The 17,828-nt window shown below is 41.5% G+C and overlaps 1 protein-coding gene across 1 annotated transcript in view; it reads left to right on the top strand.

Annotated features, from left to right (window-relative positions):
- Nucleotides 1-17,828, top strand: part of asah2 (N-acylsphingosine amidohydrolase 2) — a 73,674-nt gene that overhangs the window by 28,207 nt on the left and 27,639 nt on the right. The window contains exons 7-14 of the mRNA XM_048608952.1: nucleotides 131-251; nucleotides 3,497-3,622; nucleotides 4,355-4,441; nucleotides 5,679-5,783; nucleotides 8,930-9,011; nucleotides 9,158-9,273; nucleotides 10,536-10,630; nucleotides 13,788-13,827. Coding sequence (XP_048464909.1) covers nucleotides 131-251; nucleotides 3,497-3,622; nucleotides 4,355-4,441; nucleotides 5,679-5,783; nucleotides 8,930-9,011; nucleotides 9,158-9,273; nucleotides 10,536-10,630; nucleotides 13,788-13,827 — 772 coding nt within the window. The remainder of the gene's footprint in view (nucleotides 1-130; nucleotides 252-3,496; nucleotides 3,623-4,354; nucleotides 4,442-5,678; nucleotides 5,784-8,929; nucleotides 9,012-9,157; nucleotides 9,274-10,535; nucleotides 10,631-13,787; nucleotides 13,828-17,828) is intronic.

Below are 17,828 nucleotides of genomic sequence, written 5' to 3'. Positions count from 1 at the left end.
GCTGCTTGGCCTGCTGTGTTCATCCAGCTCCTACACCTTGTTATCTCAGATTCTCTAGCATCGGCAGTTCCTGCGATCTCTGTAATGTAGTTAACACTCACTTGTTTTGCTTCCTTCTGTTTTGTTGTAGCTGGTTTGCTGTCCATCCTGTCAGTATGAACAATACTAATCACCTGGTTAGCAGTGACAACATGGGCTATGCATCTTACCTGTTTGAACAGGAGAAGAACACAGGCTCTTTGACTGGGGAGGTGAGTACTACATACGTGTGTCAATGCTGTGTGGAGATATTTATTTTGGGAGCGTTATAATAGCTTTAGTATGACAGCTGAAGATACTGCTAGCAGTATCGGTGGAACTGTGACCCAGAAGGTTTGTGTTCTAAATCCCGCTCCAGAAACATGAGTACAGACTCTAGACTGTCACTCAAGTGCAGGACTGAGAGGTGGCAGCACTTGTGTCCATAAGGTCCCTCACCAACTTTTACGGATGTACCATCGAAACCATGCTGTCCGGGTGTGTAACAGCCTGGTGTAGCAACTGCTTTGCCCAGGACTGTAAGAAACTAGAGAAGATGATGTGCACAGCCCAGACCATCCCAGAAGCCAACCTTCCATCCAGGGACTCCATTTACACGGCTCGCTGCCGCGGAAAGGCGGCCAACATCATCAAAGACCCAACGCACCCCAGTAATGACCTCCTACAACCTCTTCCATTAGGCAGAAGATACAGAAGCCTGAACACACGCTCAAGCAGGTTCAGGAACAGTTTCTTTCTGGCCCTTATCAGACTATTGAATGGGCTCTAGCCTCAAATAATGTAACCTGTATGCCGCTAAGTCTTTTTGATCTGCCTGTACTGCTTGTAAACAAAGCTTTTCACTGTATTTCGGTACACATGACAATAAATCAATCAATTAATCAATGTTGGAGATGCCATCTTTCAGGCGAGATGTTAAACTGTGGCCTGGGTGGCTCTAAAAGATCCCATGACACTGTTTCATAAAGAGCAGAGGAAGGCTGTCTGGTATCCTTCAGCTTATAGCACAATAAACAAATGACCTTGTCATGATCACCTTGCACTTCCTGGGGCTTTGCTGTGCAAAACAGGCTGCAGTGTTTGTATGGTATACATTCCTGACCTGACTGCAAGTGTATCCATGACATTCTGATATGAAAGTACTCACCTTGGGCTCTTGGGTTCTCAGGCTCACAGTACATTATAGAGTCATACAGCATGGAAACAGGCCCATCGGTCTAACTAGTCCATGCTGACCATGTTCCCAAACTGGTCCCACTTGCCTGTGTTTGGCCCATATCCCTCCAAACATTTCCTATTCATGCACTTATCCAGATGTCTTTTAAATGTACCTGCATCCACCACTTTCTCTGATGGTTCATTCCACATGCAAACTACTATCTGTTTTAAAAAAAAAACCCGTCATGTCCTTAACCTCTTACTTTAAAAATATGCCCCTTAAATTTTGAACTCCTCCAGTCCAGGGAAAAAGACTCTTGCTATTCATCTTAATTATGCCCTCACATATGCCCTTAATTATGTGTTCTGTGTTCAGTCAGTCAGGTATATGTCTGCAATGTACAGTAACAGCAGAAGCATAGAACCCCCAAATAATGTGTATTTTTGTCATTTTATCACGATATAAGTAGTTAGTGTTGTTAATAAACTTCAAGAACTCTGTACTTATCCTATACATTACACAGGTTAACATATAGAACAGCACTCAGCCATAATATACAGACAGCAGTCAGTGTTTATTTCATTTACTACACGATTTGAGTAATCTCAGCCAATAATGCCCAATACTAGGGGGCATGCATTTAAAGTAAGAAGGGGAAGATCGAAGGAGATGTGAGGGACAAGTTTTTTACACCGAGAACGCGCTGCTAGGGTTAGTGGTGGAGGCAGATACAATAGGGGCGATTAAGGGGCTTTTAGATAGGCACATGAATAAACGAGGAATGGAGGGATGTTTAATTTAGATTAGAAGGGATTAGTTTAGTTTAGCGTCATGTTTGGCACAACATCATGGGCTGAAGGGCCAGTTCCTGTGCTGTACTGTTCTTTGTTCTATAAGGTACGTACGGTGCTGTTAGCATCTTTGCTCGTGTGTACGGGAGGGAAACATTCATCCTTGGCTTTAAATATAGTATGCTCCTTGTAAAATGGAAGGTGTAAATTACAGCAAGGATCAAGTTTGGGTGTGCCGTTCCCCAAACTCCACGGAGCTGAAAAGCCTGACAATCCTCCCAGTCTGGGATCCAAAATAGAGAATGAGCATGTGTGCTGAGGATTGATAGTGATCCCCTAACTGGATCCTGAGTATCTCTTAGTGCCTTTACGAAAGGAATTGGAAGAGTCAGAATAAAACAGTCTATAAATAAAACAGAATAAAATCCTTTTATGAATGGTCATGTTATTAATAAATGTACACTGTATTGTCCCTTAACCTATATCAGAATTGCAGACTCATTAATGCACCAAGAAAGTTCTGCTAATTACTATTACACTAGTGTAAAAATTCCGTTAATCTTAACTCTCTCCAAAATCTGAAAATAACTATTAGCTCTTGCAAATCACCAGCCTATGGTGTTTAGCTGTGATAATTTGATGTAGCTCAAAAACACTGCTAATTCCATTTAATAAGCTGTAAGGCTATGAGATCAATGTTGCACCATGACTCAAAGATTCCAACATTTTACTGCTCGATGTTAACTTGTTAAATAACCTTTCTAAAAATAGTTTACCTCAAGTTACGTGACCTGCCTCCAAACCATTTAAGAAATAATGTTGCCGTGGTCAGGAAGATTAAAGCCTGATGCCTCCTTTCAGATCGTGTTTTTAGGGAGGACTGAGGATTCTTTATCGTTGAGAATTTGAGCTATTACTTAGCTGAGGCCTCGGGTTCTTTCTAAAATGTACCAATGCATAAGGTTACTGCAGGTGGATTATAATTGTGATATGGCAGAAGCTCATTTTTCAGTAAGAGAAAATTGCAGATGAGTGCCCTCTACCCTTTGGAAATGCTTAAATAGAATTGCCAATGACAAGAAAATATGAATGCAATTTGCAAGAAAGGTGACCAATTTGCTCAAAGCCCCACTTCACAATTAAGTGGAACTGTAGGGAAATGCAATTTACAGTTTGTGTTATTGAGCCTTTGAAGCCTCCCTGCCTAGACTGTAATAGAGGCTTCAGTGTTCTCGAAGTTAATTTTACTTCTGTGATCTTCAGCCTTAATATGATTTGCAAATTTAATTACTCCTTCCTATCAACTATAAATTATTAATAGACACAATATAAATTATGTACATGGTATTAATATAAGTTGCTGAATAATTCAGCTGTTTAAATGTTAGTTATATCCACTGTTATTCACAGTTCCCACTTCCTGCCATTCTACCCCGCTTGCAGAACATAACAATGTAATGTGCTCAATGGTTGTATTGTCATTCTGCCTTGATTTTTACCCTTACAGGGACCATTTGTGGCAGCGTTTGCTTCCTCCAATTTGGGAGATGTCTCTTCGAACACAATGGGCCCTCACTGCGTGAACACGGGCGAAACATGCAACAATCCTGACAGCACCTGTCCTGTTGGAGGAGTAAGTCCAGTGTTTGATATTTCTGAGCGCTTTTAATGGCTGGTCAATGACAGCATCAATCTCACTTTGTGGGCCTTTGCCAAGAAAGCCTACCTCATGCCTCACATGCTGTTATATCAATTGTCTTTTAGCCTGAACAGCTTAACACAATACTGCCAAATAAAAATAACAAATTTCCACCCATTTAGAAGAGAGATGAGGTAATTGCTTTTCTCGCAGATGTTTGACAATCCTCGGAACTCTCTCCCTGAAAAGAGTCTTTGAATATTTTTAAGACAGAGCTGCATAGATGTTGGGTGAGCAAGGATGTGAAATGTTATTGGGGTAGGTATGAATCTGGCTTTATGGTTACAATCAGATTGACTATGTGATGGAGCAGCCTGATGGGTTGATGACTTACTGCTGTGTCTTGTATATGCATGTTATTATGCTTAAAAATCAGGAGTTATTTGTACAGTTGGTAGATCCTTAAGTTTTCTTTGGAGCTTACTGGCATTTGGAAAATTTAACTGCTGAACATCATTTTTTAAAAAAAAATATTGATTTCTATGTCCATGATGGAAATTGCTTCTCAGTTGTTCATGACTTTAAATGTGTGAGTTGGTGAGTTCTAGCTGGCTCCAGTGAGCACACACTCTAAAGTTATTCAAGTCTGTGCACTGACTAGTTTTATAAATTCATGATTCATGGTTATTTCATGCATCTTTCCTCTTCCCTCCTTTAATTTTACAGCCTTCAATGTGTATGTCTGCGGGTCCTGGGAAGGACATGTTTGAAAGCACTGCAATCATTGGACAGCACATCTACAATAAAGCAAAGGTGAGTGGAACTCAGTGAGATTATGAACCAGCAGCTCAGCGTGATAAGAAATAAATACTAAAACATTGTTTGTCAAAGATAACTCGGCAGAGGAGCTGTCCAATCATCATTTTGGAGAAAGTGGCGAGTGAGATAGGTACAGTGTTAGTTTAATTTTCCAAAATTCCTTAAATTCAGGAAATAAATTAGCAAATATCATCTGTAACTCCTTTATTTGAAAAGGGAGGGAAACAGAATGCAGGAAACTGTAAACCATTGGCTCTACTTTGTCATAGGAAAGATGTCATGTGCTATTATTAAAGACATTATCAGTGGGCTTTTTGAAAAATTCAAGGTATTTAGGCAGAGTGAACATGGCTCGATGAAAGGGAAATCATTTTGAAACAATGTATTGAAGTTCTTTGAAGAAGCAGCATGTGCTGTGGAATTGGTGGATTAACTGTACTTAGATTTCCAGAAGGCTTTTGATAAGGTACCACATCAATGGTTATTGTGGAAAATTCACGTTCATGTTCTAGCGGATAACATATTGGCATGAGAAGGCAGTTTGGCTTGCTAACTGGAGTGTAAGCAAAAATGTGTATTCTTCTTGTTAGCACAATGTAACAAGTGATATGTCACTGGGATCAGTGCTGGGTTCTCAACATTTTATTATATTATGTATGACCCGTATAATTAGCATTGATAGGATTCCTATGGTTTAATTTAATCCTGCTGATGCTTGAGCAAATATTTTTCTAATGTTGAAAGGAAAGACTGAAGACAGAAGGCCTTAAGGAGTCTCACTGATTCCACAGTCATGGAATGGAATTGAATTGATGCTCCACACTTCCTTTGTGTTAAGTCACTCCTCTCTGTCTGTTCAGCTTCAATGGTCAATAACCCGACTGATTGGAGGAGACTTGCAATTGTGATTACAACAACTCGAACAAAAATTCTCAGAATAAGATGGCAACAAAGACAAGTTCATGCTGACAAGGACGGTATCGCAACTGTGTCAGAATTCCTGTACATTTGGACACCACAAGCATTTTGTTTTATATTCTCCATTGAGTGTGTTGGGTGATAAATTCCACACCATAACAATGATGTGAAGATTTTCGTGCATAGTTGAAAAATTATACAGGAATTAAAAAGATACATGTAACCCATGGAGATGGAGGCTTTGTGAATTCAAGTGGAGAATTGCTGTTCACCTGTTTTACGATTCCTTATCTGATGTGAATTTTATTCCCAGGAATTGTCCAGAACAGCCACGAGAGAAATAAAAGGTCCTGTCAACTTTGCTCATCAATGGGTTAACATGACTAGTGTCACAGTGGAATTCAATTCAACACATTCAGTGAGTACCTGCCTTGTTTCTCTCTCTTTTTTGTAAGACAACGTTAACTTGATTAGACTCAGGGGCCACGTTTGTTGTCATTAAGTTCAACAAAGCGTTACAATATGTTCCTTCGGGAGCTCTGTCAGGGGAAGCTTAATGGGTAGCAGGAGGATGAAATGGGAAAGTCATTCTACCAAAAATACCACACAAAAGCTGTAGTTTCTGGGATATTTTTGTTGAACTACAACTTCACACTAACTCATTCTGACTCAGAAAAATAACTTGGATACTATCCTTGCCCAGTGATATCAGATTGAAAGCAAAGTTCAGAGAGTAGCATTAAAACTGCTGTCTGACGTGCATCAGGCAGAGCGAGGGGCACCATTTCTCAGCCCTTTTCCTTACGGGTTTTCAGAGGGAAGAAGGTCAAAAGGAAAGAAAAGAACCACCTGAGTTTCTTATAAGCCCCATTGGTGGGTCACCTTTGGCAGTGCAAAGGTTTCTGCCTTTACCTGTAGCCACACTGCCACACTGCCCAATATTCCAATCCAGCTTCTTGAGTCTGTGTTATTTTACAAAATGAATATAGGCACTAGAGCTAGCTAATTTTTCTTCATATTATACTAATTTTTGGGGGTTCAGGATCACAGTCACCTAATATAGGCATCCAACCAGCAGTAAGGAATTTTCAGACAGTCTATTAAATGTGCTAAGCAGCAGTTTAGATATAATCCATTAGTCAATTAGACAAAAATATATACAAGCAATAATAATTGAGGGTGGTTCATTGATAGGAGAGGATGAGTAGGCAGGTGACAGAGTGAGTCAATCTCATTACAGTTGTGAAGGCTGCGTACTGCTGTCTGACACGATTGTTCAGGAACTCTTCCCTGGGTTGCCTTCCTCCTCTTCTAGTCCGTCTTTCATCCAAAGAAGACCATTGTCTGGTGGCAGTGCTGGGTGACTGGGAGTGCCCGCTGATGCTGATCCCTTGTTGATCTTTTTGGGATTGGCAATCTACACTGTGTCAAATTGTCTGAATCCTTGTAGCCAATGGCAACAGATAACTTCCAATGATATCAGAATGACCACTGACCCACTTTCATCGTAAAGCCAGTTTTCATGTTTCCTAAGAAAAAGCAATTCTGTTTCTCTGAAACAAGTTGCGACACAAGGTGTCAGTGAGCAGCTAGCCTTCGTAGCCATCATCTTTAACTTACTTTCTGTTGTTGATGAAAATGTATGTGTTTGGTAACTGTTGTAAGCAGCCATTACATGAGGCTTCATGCTAGATGGGAAATATAAAAAAAATTTGATTTTAAGATCTCCAGTAACTATGTTTTGCATCTCGCATGTGGAGAGCTATGAAAGAGGAAAATCTGTGTCATTCCATGCTGCTATATGGTGCTTTAGAGAGTGCATAGTGTAACATGGAATCCACAGCACGGAAACAGGACATTAGGTCAAATTGGCTGTTGTTGGTATGTCTGCTCTGAACAAGTTCCCTACCCGACTCATTACCTCTTCTTCCCATGTGCCCATACTTTCTTGAAAAATTGGAAGTTTTTAAGTTTCACTATTTTGTCAAGAGAGCTTAAATTTTAAATACCTCCCCTGGTGCTCCCATTCCTCAGTGTTCTTGATAATCAGTGTTGTTTTGATGCAAAAGACAGGGAATGAGACATACTTGTTCTCTTATATCATGCCTGATGTCACTGTCTGTGGAAAATATTTTCGCATGTGATTTTGAGCACTGTTGAGCCAACAGAGGACACCTCTTTGCCCAGGCCAACTTTTGAGGTTTGGCCTTGTTGTTTCTTCAAATCTTTTGCTCTACCAAAACAGAAAATGGCAGGCTGAGAAACATTGTTTTCTTTAGCACTGCTTTTTCAATTTTAACTGATCTCCATTCAAAAGTCTAGCTCTTTTTTTCAATCTTTGCCCATTAGATTTCTAGTAATCATTGCAAAGATGACTTTTAGGTTTCGAGATGGGTCCATATCTAAATCATGCATCCATTTTCTACTCCGTTCTAAATTTGGTGAACTTGAAAAGGTTGGACCACTGGCTACAAATGATATAGATCTTTTTCTGTCTATTTATAAAGATTTAATGCAAGTGTTTGATGCAGTATACCAAAGGAGAAGACCCTAATATCATCACTAAAAGAGATGGATTCAGGTTGGATATAGAAATGTGTTAGTTCACAGAAGAAGGGTATTTCTGGAAACATCTGACATAAGGGCAAATAACTTAAATGTCTTTCAGGTCAAATGATTGTTTAGAGTTTGGGAAATTTTTGGATGATCCATGTTCTTTGGAATCCTAGGCTGTACACCATCAGAGAGTTATAGAGCTGTACGGAATCAAAACAGACCCTCTGGTCCAACTCATCCATGCTGACCAGATATCCTTAAAATAACCTAGTCCCATTTGCTAGCATTTGGCCCATATCCCTCTAAATGCTTCCTATTCATATACCCACCCAGATGCCTTTTAAATGTTGTAATTGTACCAACCGCCACCACTGCCTCTCATTCTATACACGCACCACCCTCTGCGTGAAAAAGTTGTCCCTTATGTCCCTTTTAAATCTTTCCTCTTTTACCTTAAACCTATGCCCTCTAGTTTTGGACTCCCCTACCCTGGAGAAAAGACCTTGGCTATTCAGGTGGAGGGATTTGTTTGGCTTTTCATTCTATTAAATTCTCCAGTACTTTTCCTTATTGATATTAATTACTTTTTAGGATCTTCACTCTCCTCTGACCTTAGGCTGCCCATTATTCCTCGCATACTTTTATGAAGATAGATAGAAAACGTTTAAAATCTCTGTCGTGATTTCCAGCTCTTTCTGAAACTTATTATCTGCCCGTCTCTCTCTCTCTGTCCTCATGGGTAAAGGACCTAAATATGGTAACACCCAGTTTTAAGGAATGCACAATACAAAGTTGTAATTTGTGACATAAATGAAAACACCTTAATACAATGGGACTTTCTTTATAACATTTGGGCAGTAAGTATTGAGTCTGTGTGTGGAAGCTGCAATAGTCTGTACAGCCACCTGAGGACTCACCCTGAGAGTGGAAGAGAGTCATCCTTGTCTGTGAGGGACCGCCAATGATGATGATGATATAACCCATATTAATGGAGCTTTCCTCTTCCAGGGTCACACGTGTAAACCTGCCCTTGGGTACAGCTTTGCTGCTGGCACAACTGATGGCGTCGGAGCCTTTAACTTTACACAGGGTAAGTCGGGAGCTTGCTGCTTAGAAAGACATGTTTTTGAGGCAAAAAATAAAGAGAATAAAAATTAAGCTGTTTTGCTCAATATATGAGACAATCTCTCCGTCAGGGAGTAGGATTTGATTTGTGTTCTGGTGATGTGTCCATAGGAACCATCGAAGGAGATCCATTTTGGGATGCTATCCGTGACATGCTCCTGGGAGAACCATCCAATGAGACGCAGGATTGCCACCATCCCAAACCAATCCTTTTCAGTACAGGAGAAGTATGTTTGTTCTTTACTTATTGAATGTTACCGAATAACTCGAGATTCTCAACTTCTGCTATGTTGTGAGATATTGCATTATGAGTGTTTGATGACGTTTTAAAAAAAAAAAAAAATTCTGTTGGACAATACATTCAAGCATCAATAACTGTTAACCAAATGAGGAATACACAATTATCCAGAGGGCTATCTTTTTAAAATGTGCTCCCACCTTTCAGAAAAAAAAGTGAAGGAATGTCAAAGAAAAGACCTTTAAAAGGTCTAATTAATTTCAGTTTATGCAGTTCCTTTCAAGGTTACACTGTGTGTAGCATTTGCACTTGTTTTTCAGAAACAAACTTAGACCTTGACAACCCAATCACGACTGGCAGGAAAATGGTGGAGTGCGTTTCCAAATTTATACTTCTGATGTTCACCCCAGTCCAGGCTCCACCAGACAATGTAGCCGGACTAATAAGCAGGAGTAATCAGCGAGACTATTGACATTGATTCCCTTCATTTTAGTGACCTTCTGGAGTCCAGTTCTGAGGGAGCAAGAAGTGGAGAATCAGCCCAGTGTGCTTAGGATCTCTAACATGTCCTTCTCTCAGTCTATCATTAAGCATGTTGGGGTTTTCCTTACAAGATACAATGCTTCATCATAACCAGTGGAAAGATTAATGTCGAAGGGCCTGTACATAGTTGGAATCTGGGTTGCATCCTCGTCATCCTGATGGATTCCTGGCTCATTTTTGTTGCAGGGATGAATTTATTGGTTCCACATTGAATACATTAATTTACATACAAGAAAAATCTCATAATTTCTGATTTTAAGTCCATTGACGTATGATTAAAAGAAGTAGTTCTAGAGGGTGACTCTTACAGCAAGTCCTCGCCTTTACCCTGCGAATTGATTTTCCACAAGACTGGGCTTATTGAGAAAAATGGTTTGATTTGATGACCTTGTATTAAAGAGACAGATTGGGGACATAAAATTTTCTCCTCCATTAAGCCCTCTGTAATCAGACCTCATTCTTGTAAGATGCTGCTTTCTGTGGCTCCCTTCATACAGATCTTTAGAAAATTCCTTCATCCTGATGAAGTATGAGTGCTTGTAGCATAATATTTGCTCTTTGGTGATGAATACATCTTATCGGGTTATATCTATTTGCAGTGAATTCATCTCATTTCTCTTTGATGAGCATGACAGTTTCTTCCATTCAAATTCAAAATTTATCACAGCGGGTTTATATTTAACCACATGCTGCATCGTCACCTTCCAGATGACAAAACCTCTACCTTGGCATCCGGAAATTGTGGATGTGCAAATTCTTACCCTTGGGACATTGGCGATCGCAGCTATTCCTGGAGAGTTTACGTGAGTCTCTGCTAAAGTTTTATAGAAGCACGTTAGAAAGCAATAGATCGACACCAATGGTTTCAGTTCCAGTGGGATTCCTTCCTGCAGCCACAGAGTGGTTAAGTCCATTGTAAAACCTTATATCTGCTGTACAACGGCAGGTTAGGAAGAGGATGGTCCATTTTGCCCCTCAAGCCTGACCTACCATTCACTGAGATCATGACCAAACTCCTTAATTTCTTGTTGACAAAAATCATTTAGTCTTGGTTTTAGAATGAGCAATTGCTCTAGCATTAATTACCACTTGCTAAGAGAGATCCAAACTTCTAATAGATCTTGCATCTAAAATATTTCCTAATTTCACCCCTGAAAAGTCTTCCTCTAATGTTTAGACCTATCTTTCTCGGCCACGCCCCCAAACTGTGTCAAGTTGTTCTTCATCTACCCTATCTGTTCCCCCTAATATCTAAAAAAAAATGATCAGGTCACCCTGTTACTGTTTAAGTTAAAGCAATGTTGTTGGAGGAACCTTGTGGCTGAGATTTTCAGTTGTGTTGTCTGTCTGTGAGGGTGGGTTCGATTCCACCATCGGGTGACTGTCTGTATGGAGTTTGCGTGTTCTCCCTGTGTCTGTATGGATTTCCTCCAGGTGCTCTGGTTTCCTCCCACAGTCCAAAGATGTGCAGGTTAAGTGAATTGACCATGCAAAATTGCCCATAGTGTCCAGGGATATGCAAGCTAGTTGGGTTACCCTGTGGGATATGCAAGGTTACAGGAATAGGGTGGGGGGAGGGGGCTGGGTGGTGCTGTGGGGTGGGGAAGGTGCTTGGGTCTGGGTGGGATGCTCTTCAGAGGAACAGAGTCGAATTGATGGGCCGAATGGCCTGCTTCCACACTGTAGGGATTCTATGATTTTATGATTCTACGACGATCTTGAAACTTATTGAATCGAGCTCCAATCAGCTTGTTGGGAGCTGACTACTGAATTACTTGGTCAATCAAAAGCCATGATGAAGTCCTGCCGATCCATGCCATCCAATCAGATGCCATGTCTTCTAGGTCCTAAAGACTATCAGTTGAGGTCTAGTTTCCAGGAGACCCAACAATACAAAAGTTGGTGCTTTCCTTTTGCTTGTTGTGAGGCTGGGGTCATGGGGAGGGGAGTTGGTGGAAAGGGTCAGGGGATGGCTTTGAGTGGCCCTCTGTTCCTCCAATTGCCCCTATATTGAGACAAATGGAGTCCTACACCTGACAAACTGACCTACACCTGTCAAACTGCTCGCCCTTGTTTCTGGTAATCAGGATGCTGGTGAGTTGAGATCCTTAAATGGCTATTAATTGGTCACTTAAGGACCTTTATTGCTCACAAGTTGAGAAAGGCCCCATTAGACTTTCTTCACAACACCCAATGACTGAAGTGGCAGGAAGGGCTGGGGATAGTTTGGGGGCTTATGCTGAGTATCTCTCCAGTGCCAAAGTAATCAATTATTTCTCCTTTTTTCTACTTTCCTTTTTTTGTGACCAAGCCCTGGGTGATATTCACAACTTAGTACAGTTCCAGGTGGGATACCCTAAATTGTTATCCTCCAGTGAGGATGGCTGAACTGGCTCCCTTTCTTGATTCACCTCCACATGGTTACTTTAAAAACGACTACATTCTTTTGTAGATGCCTTTCTCCCAAACCAAATGAATTTATGTTATATAAACAGCCAATTTAACCAGGCTTTCCTATGTTAATGAAAAAGTGAGTTGGTTAGTTACGAAACGTGAGAAGAAATAATAATGCAATGAACAATTATCACAGATTAGAAGTAAGAGGTGGAAAGTTAGGAAAAACTAGAAGGATATGTGGATCAGTTTCTGAGTTTCATGGAGAGTGGGAGTTGGAAAGTTGTGGACAATGGATGATATCAGCAGCGCCAATGCTGGGAGGTGAGCAGTTGATTTTGAGGTGCTTTGCTTTGCAGGTAAGAATCATGGAATCCCTACAGTGTCAAAGCAAGCCATTCGGCCCATCGAGTCCACACCAACCCTCCAAAAAGCATCACATCCAGACCCACCTTTCTGCCTTATCCCTGTCATCCCACATTTCCCATGGCTAACCCACCTAACCTGCACATCCCTCGACACTGAGCAATTTAGCATGGCCAATCCATGTAACCTACACATCTCCTCCCACAGTCCAAAGACTGGAGCACCCAGAAGAAACCCACACAGACCTGGGGAAAGATGAGCAAACTCCACACAGACAGTTGCCTGAGGGTGGAATTGAACCCAGGTCACTGGCGCTGTGAGGCAGCAGTGTTAACCACTGAGCCATCGAGCCACCCCAAGCTGAAAGGCCTTTGTTCCATTTGCTTTTGACAGCAGCTTAAATTGTTTTCTGATTTCATTGAAGAGAGAGATATTTCTCTTTTAACCTGCAGCAGAAGGAAGACTTTGCATCTATGACCTTCACAACAATCATTGCGACCACTACACACACAGACCAGGGTTGAAAATAACAGTTGACTCTGTTCTGGTGTATTGTAGAAAGGAGAAGACACAAGCATGTTTCTGCATAAGACTGCTGTCTTTACGGTCATGTTCTGAGATAACTCACAGGAGATTATGATCCAGTTTGCAGTGCACTTCCCCTTTTTGCAGTTTTTCTCTTTAAAACTTCCTTGATACTTGTAACATTTAACTTTCTAGGATCTTCCCCAACACTGAGGATAATCCACACAGACCTTTCATACAGTCAATGTATTACATTGCTAAGCATATGTCACTGTATCCTCTTTCGAAAAAAACAAAGTTGCACTAAAAGTTCAATATGTCCATAATTAATCCAAGATTATGACCTGTCCGCAAGATACTCACCACTTCCAGAGAAGGAAAAATTGTGCCCTTATCATCATTTTGGTTACTTTATAAAAGGAATAATCATTTGCCCAGTACATTACACTATGTTTGCCTGATATACCGGTTATCTATGTTTGTTTTCATGCTGTCCATTTTAATGACATTCAATGCCATTTACCCACCAATGATTAATTTAAATGCTGTCAGGTAGTCCATTTATTGTCAAATGAAATAACTAGTTTGGATTGATGGATTGCTCACTAGTTAACTATCCTTGTATGTAGAAGCTGTTTAAGTCTCCCAATTTCCCTCCTGATTTCTTTTCCTTAGCACAATGTCAGGAAGAAGACTGCGAGAAGCCGTGAAGCATGTAAGTTATTAATCTATGTCATGTTACACCAAGTACCTTAGATGTATTCAAAGGTGGCTAAGCTGAGAACTACATCAAAAATATCTCAGCTGATTCCCCTGATGATCTGGTGGATAAAGGCACAACTGAATGCAGCATTACGCCTGACGGGTCAGAAGGCCCTGGGTATAATTTATGCTCTGTGCTTTATCAACTGATCTCAGCCAGGGGAACAGCTAAGGCATTTTGTGTTCCTATTCCACACTGGTGGTTAACCAAACAATTGACCTTAGTTTTGTTCTAATTGCTATCCAGAGATACTTGCCAGAAAAAGTCCACTGTGAATGTGGACTAGGAACTGGATTAGAGGTGGATTACTTGCGATAGCCTCTGGGGATGAATAGTTCACTGATTCTCACCCTCTAGACTTAAAAACAAAGGCATTTGAGACTGATCAATGCCTGTGGGACTGTTCCACAGCTAATGTAAAACAAGTCAGAGATAGTAGGAACTGCCGATGCAGAAGAATCTGAGATAACAAGGTGTACAGCTGGATGAACACAGCAGGCCAAGCAACATCAGTGGAGCAGGAAAGCTAACGTTTCGAGTCTGGACCCTTCTTCAGAAAAATGTAAAACAAGTGCTTTCACAATTCATTTGTACTTTTAATGAAGTGCATCAAATCAAATTGAGATTTCCATCAAATCTTTGCAGGTTGCACACTATCCTTACACATAATTTGTTTCATTTATATTATCTATGTTTCCTCCCTCAACAAACTTTGTCCCTTGTCCTTGGCTAAGATCGACAAGCAGACTCTCTCTGACCTTCCCACTCATCAAAGCCTCTGCACAATGCCTGAACCTACTTTGTAAAGTGATTGTAGACTATAGAGCACAGCTCACTGCAACTCAAATACGCTGTGTAGCAACACCACATCTTAAAGCTCAGCTTATTTTCATTGCTAATGTTAATAGCCCCATTAAACTGTTAAGTGCTGCAATCACTATAAAACAATTGAAATGTTAACTTGGCGAAATGTCAATTGATATGTAAAAGAAACATTTTGACTTTTGGAGCACCTGTCATGATCTCTGGTAGTCCAAAATCAATTTACAGCCAATGAAATACTTATAAAATGTAACCATTTTACATACAGCCAGCTCCCATAAACTGTAAACACCGAATAGTTACATATTTACAATAATGTTTAGTCGAAAAATAAGTCTTGGTCAGGACACTTGGAAGACCTCGCAGATGTTCTTTGCAGAGTACCCATGAGGATTTTTACATCTCTTTGTGTAGGTAGACAGGCTCTCAGTAGAGATAGTTCCCACAAGGAACTCGAACAGTTCATCCACTTCACCAACACCTTCCACCCCAACCTTAAGTTCACCTGGACCATCTCTAATACCTCTCTCTCCTTCCTGGACCTCTCTGTCTCCATCTCGGGCAACCGCCTAGAAACCGATATCCATTTCAAGCCCACTGACTCCCACAGCTACCTAGAATACACCTCCTCCCACCCACCTTCCTGCAAAAATGCTATCCCCTATTCCCAATTCCTTCGCCTCCACTGCATCTGCTCCCAGGATGAGGCATTCCACTCCCGTACATCAGTTGTCCTCGTTTTTCAAGGACCGTAACTTCCCCTCCTCAGTGGTCGAGAACGCCCTCAACCGTGTCTCCCACATTTCCCGCAACTCATCCCTCACACCCCGTCCCCACAATCAGAACCAAAAAAGAATCCCCCTCGTCCTCACGTACCACCCCACCAACCTCCGGATCCAACGCATCATCCTCCGACACTTCCGCCATCTGCAATCCGACCCCACCACCAAAGACATTTTTCTCTCCCCACCCTTATCTGCTTTCCGGAGGGACCACTCTCTCCGTGATTCCCTTGTCCGCTCCACACTCCCCTCCAGCCCCACCACACCGGGCACTTTTCCCTGCAACCACAGGAAGTGCTGCACCTGCCCTCCCTCATCCCCATCCCAGGCCCCAAGAAGACTTTCCACATCAAGCAGATGTTCACTAATGTGGTATACTGCATCCGCTGTACCCGTTGTGACCTCCTCTACGTCGGGGAAACCAAGCGGAGGCTTGGGGACCGCTTTGCAGAACACCTACGCTCGGTTCGCACTAAACAACTGCACCTCCCAGTCGCGAACCATTTCAACTCCCCCTCCCATTCCTCAGATGACATGTCCATCCTGGGCCTCCTGCAGTGCCACAACGATGCCACCCGAAGGTTGCAGGAACAGCAACTCATATTCCGCTTGGGAACCCTGCAGCCCAATGGTATCAATGTGGATTTCACAAGCTTCAAAATCTCCCCTCCCCCTACCGCATCCCAAAACCAGCCCAGCTCTTCCCCTCCTCCCTAACCTGTTCTTCCTCCCACCTATCCCCTCCTCCCACCTCAAGCCCCACCCCCATCTCCTACCTACTAACCTCATCCCGCCCCCTTGACCTGTCCGTCCTCCCTGGACTGACCTATCCCCTCCCTGACTCCCCACCAACACTCACCTTTACTGGCTCCATCCCCGCCTCTTTGACCTTTCCCTTTCCTCTCCACCTATCTTCTCTTCTATCAATCTTCTATCCCCCTTCCCCTCCCCCATTTCTGATGAAAGGTCTAGGCCCGAAAAGTCAGCCTTTCTGCTCATATGATGCTGCTTGGCCTGCTGTGTTCATCCAGCTCTAAACCTTGTTGGCTGTCCGTAGAATTGAGTTTAATTCTCATTCAAATGATGACAATGCCTTGGTGCTGAATTGGAGTGTCAGTGTAGCTTTTATGCTCAAGGCACTGGAGAGAGACCCTAACCTTTAGGCAAAGGAGCGAAGGTGCTGTCCTTTGGTCACAGCTAACCTCTAAGGAGCCCGTTAATGTGGCTTTAACTTGTCATGATCTGTAAGTGAGCAAGATCATGTAATGTTACATTGCTTTCTATGGTGTTAGAATCATTAACATATTATGCAACTAGAATTAATCCCTTATACTTCATCTTCTCCAAGTCTCTAATTCTAATTCATTATTGCACATTGTCTCCTACAGTCTCTGATTCAAATTCACTGCAGTACTGTTTAGGGACGTGTGAAGGGGGGACAGTTTGACCTTTCTGTCTAAAATAGTACATACTAGTGAACAATTTCAGTTTGTTCTTTTTTAGTGCCAGGTACCCCAATTTGCTATTGAGGGACTTAACTCGCAGCTGCTAAACTCTCATACTGTGCCATTACTACTGGTTTCAATATTATTGCACTGTAAGTCTTTTTAAAGCATGGACATTCATATATTGCCGCCTTTTAGTATTTTAATTCCTCATTTCACTTCTCAGTAGCTTGTGCTGAATTCTCTGTGAATATTTGAATTTTAACTTATAAATGATAAATGCACGTAGCCTGAAACAAGTAAAAATAAATCATAAAACCATCTTAAAACGTTTACTGCTCATCAAGAGCAAAAATATTCAATGTGCTGTAAAAACATTTGGGGCTTCCTGGGTTGTGAAAGAAATGGAGTTTTTCCTTTCTTCTCTTTCAATGCTCAGATTCTGTTCATGGTGTTACCCCAGATTATCATTTATTTAGGGGGAAATGTTCTCTAGATGTGTTAATATTTTATTGGCCAAGTGAGTAACTCTATGTTGATCTGATTATAGTGTGTTCCAGTACTTTGAAGGAGATTCAAATCTGTCTCTAACTTTCCCAAAGTCTCTGTCACTTGTTGCTACATCCTTTACAAATGTACTCAATGTCAAACATCTTCAATCATTAGCTCCCATCCCCCACACCTCGATTAATGGCAAATCCTGGACTATCAATAAGGACATTGGAACACACTCCAGTACTGAAAGAATTGCAGTGTCCCTCGAGAAAATGGCCCCCTCCACACAGTCATGGGTAATCTTGGATAGAGCGATTGCCATATTACTACAGTAGTGCTAAACTTAGTCTAATAAATCAGAGAGCTTGACAAGAAGCATATATATTCCTGACCAAAACCCGAACTCTCT

The sequence above is a fragment of the Rhincodon typus genome, chromosome 20, assembly GCF_021869965.1.
Source record: "Rhincodon typus isolate 14 chromosome 20, sRhiTyp1.1, whole genome shotgun sequence".
NCBI lineage: Eukaryota > Metazoa > Chordata > Chondrichthyes > Orectolobiformes > Rhincodontidae > Rhincodon > Rhincodon typus.
Note: the sequence above shows the minus strand (reverse complement) of the source record. Positions and strands in the feature narration are given on the sequence as shown.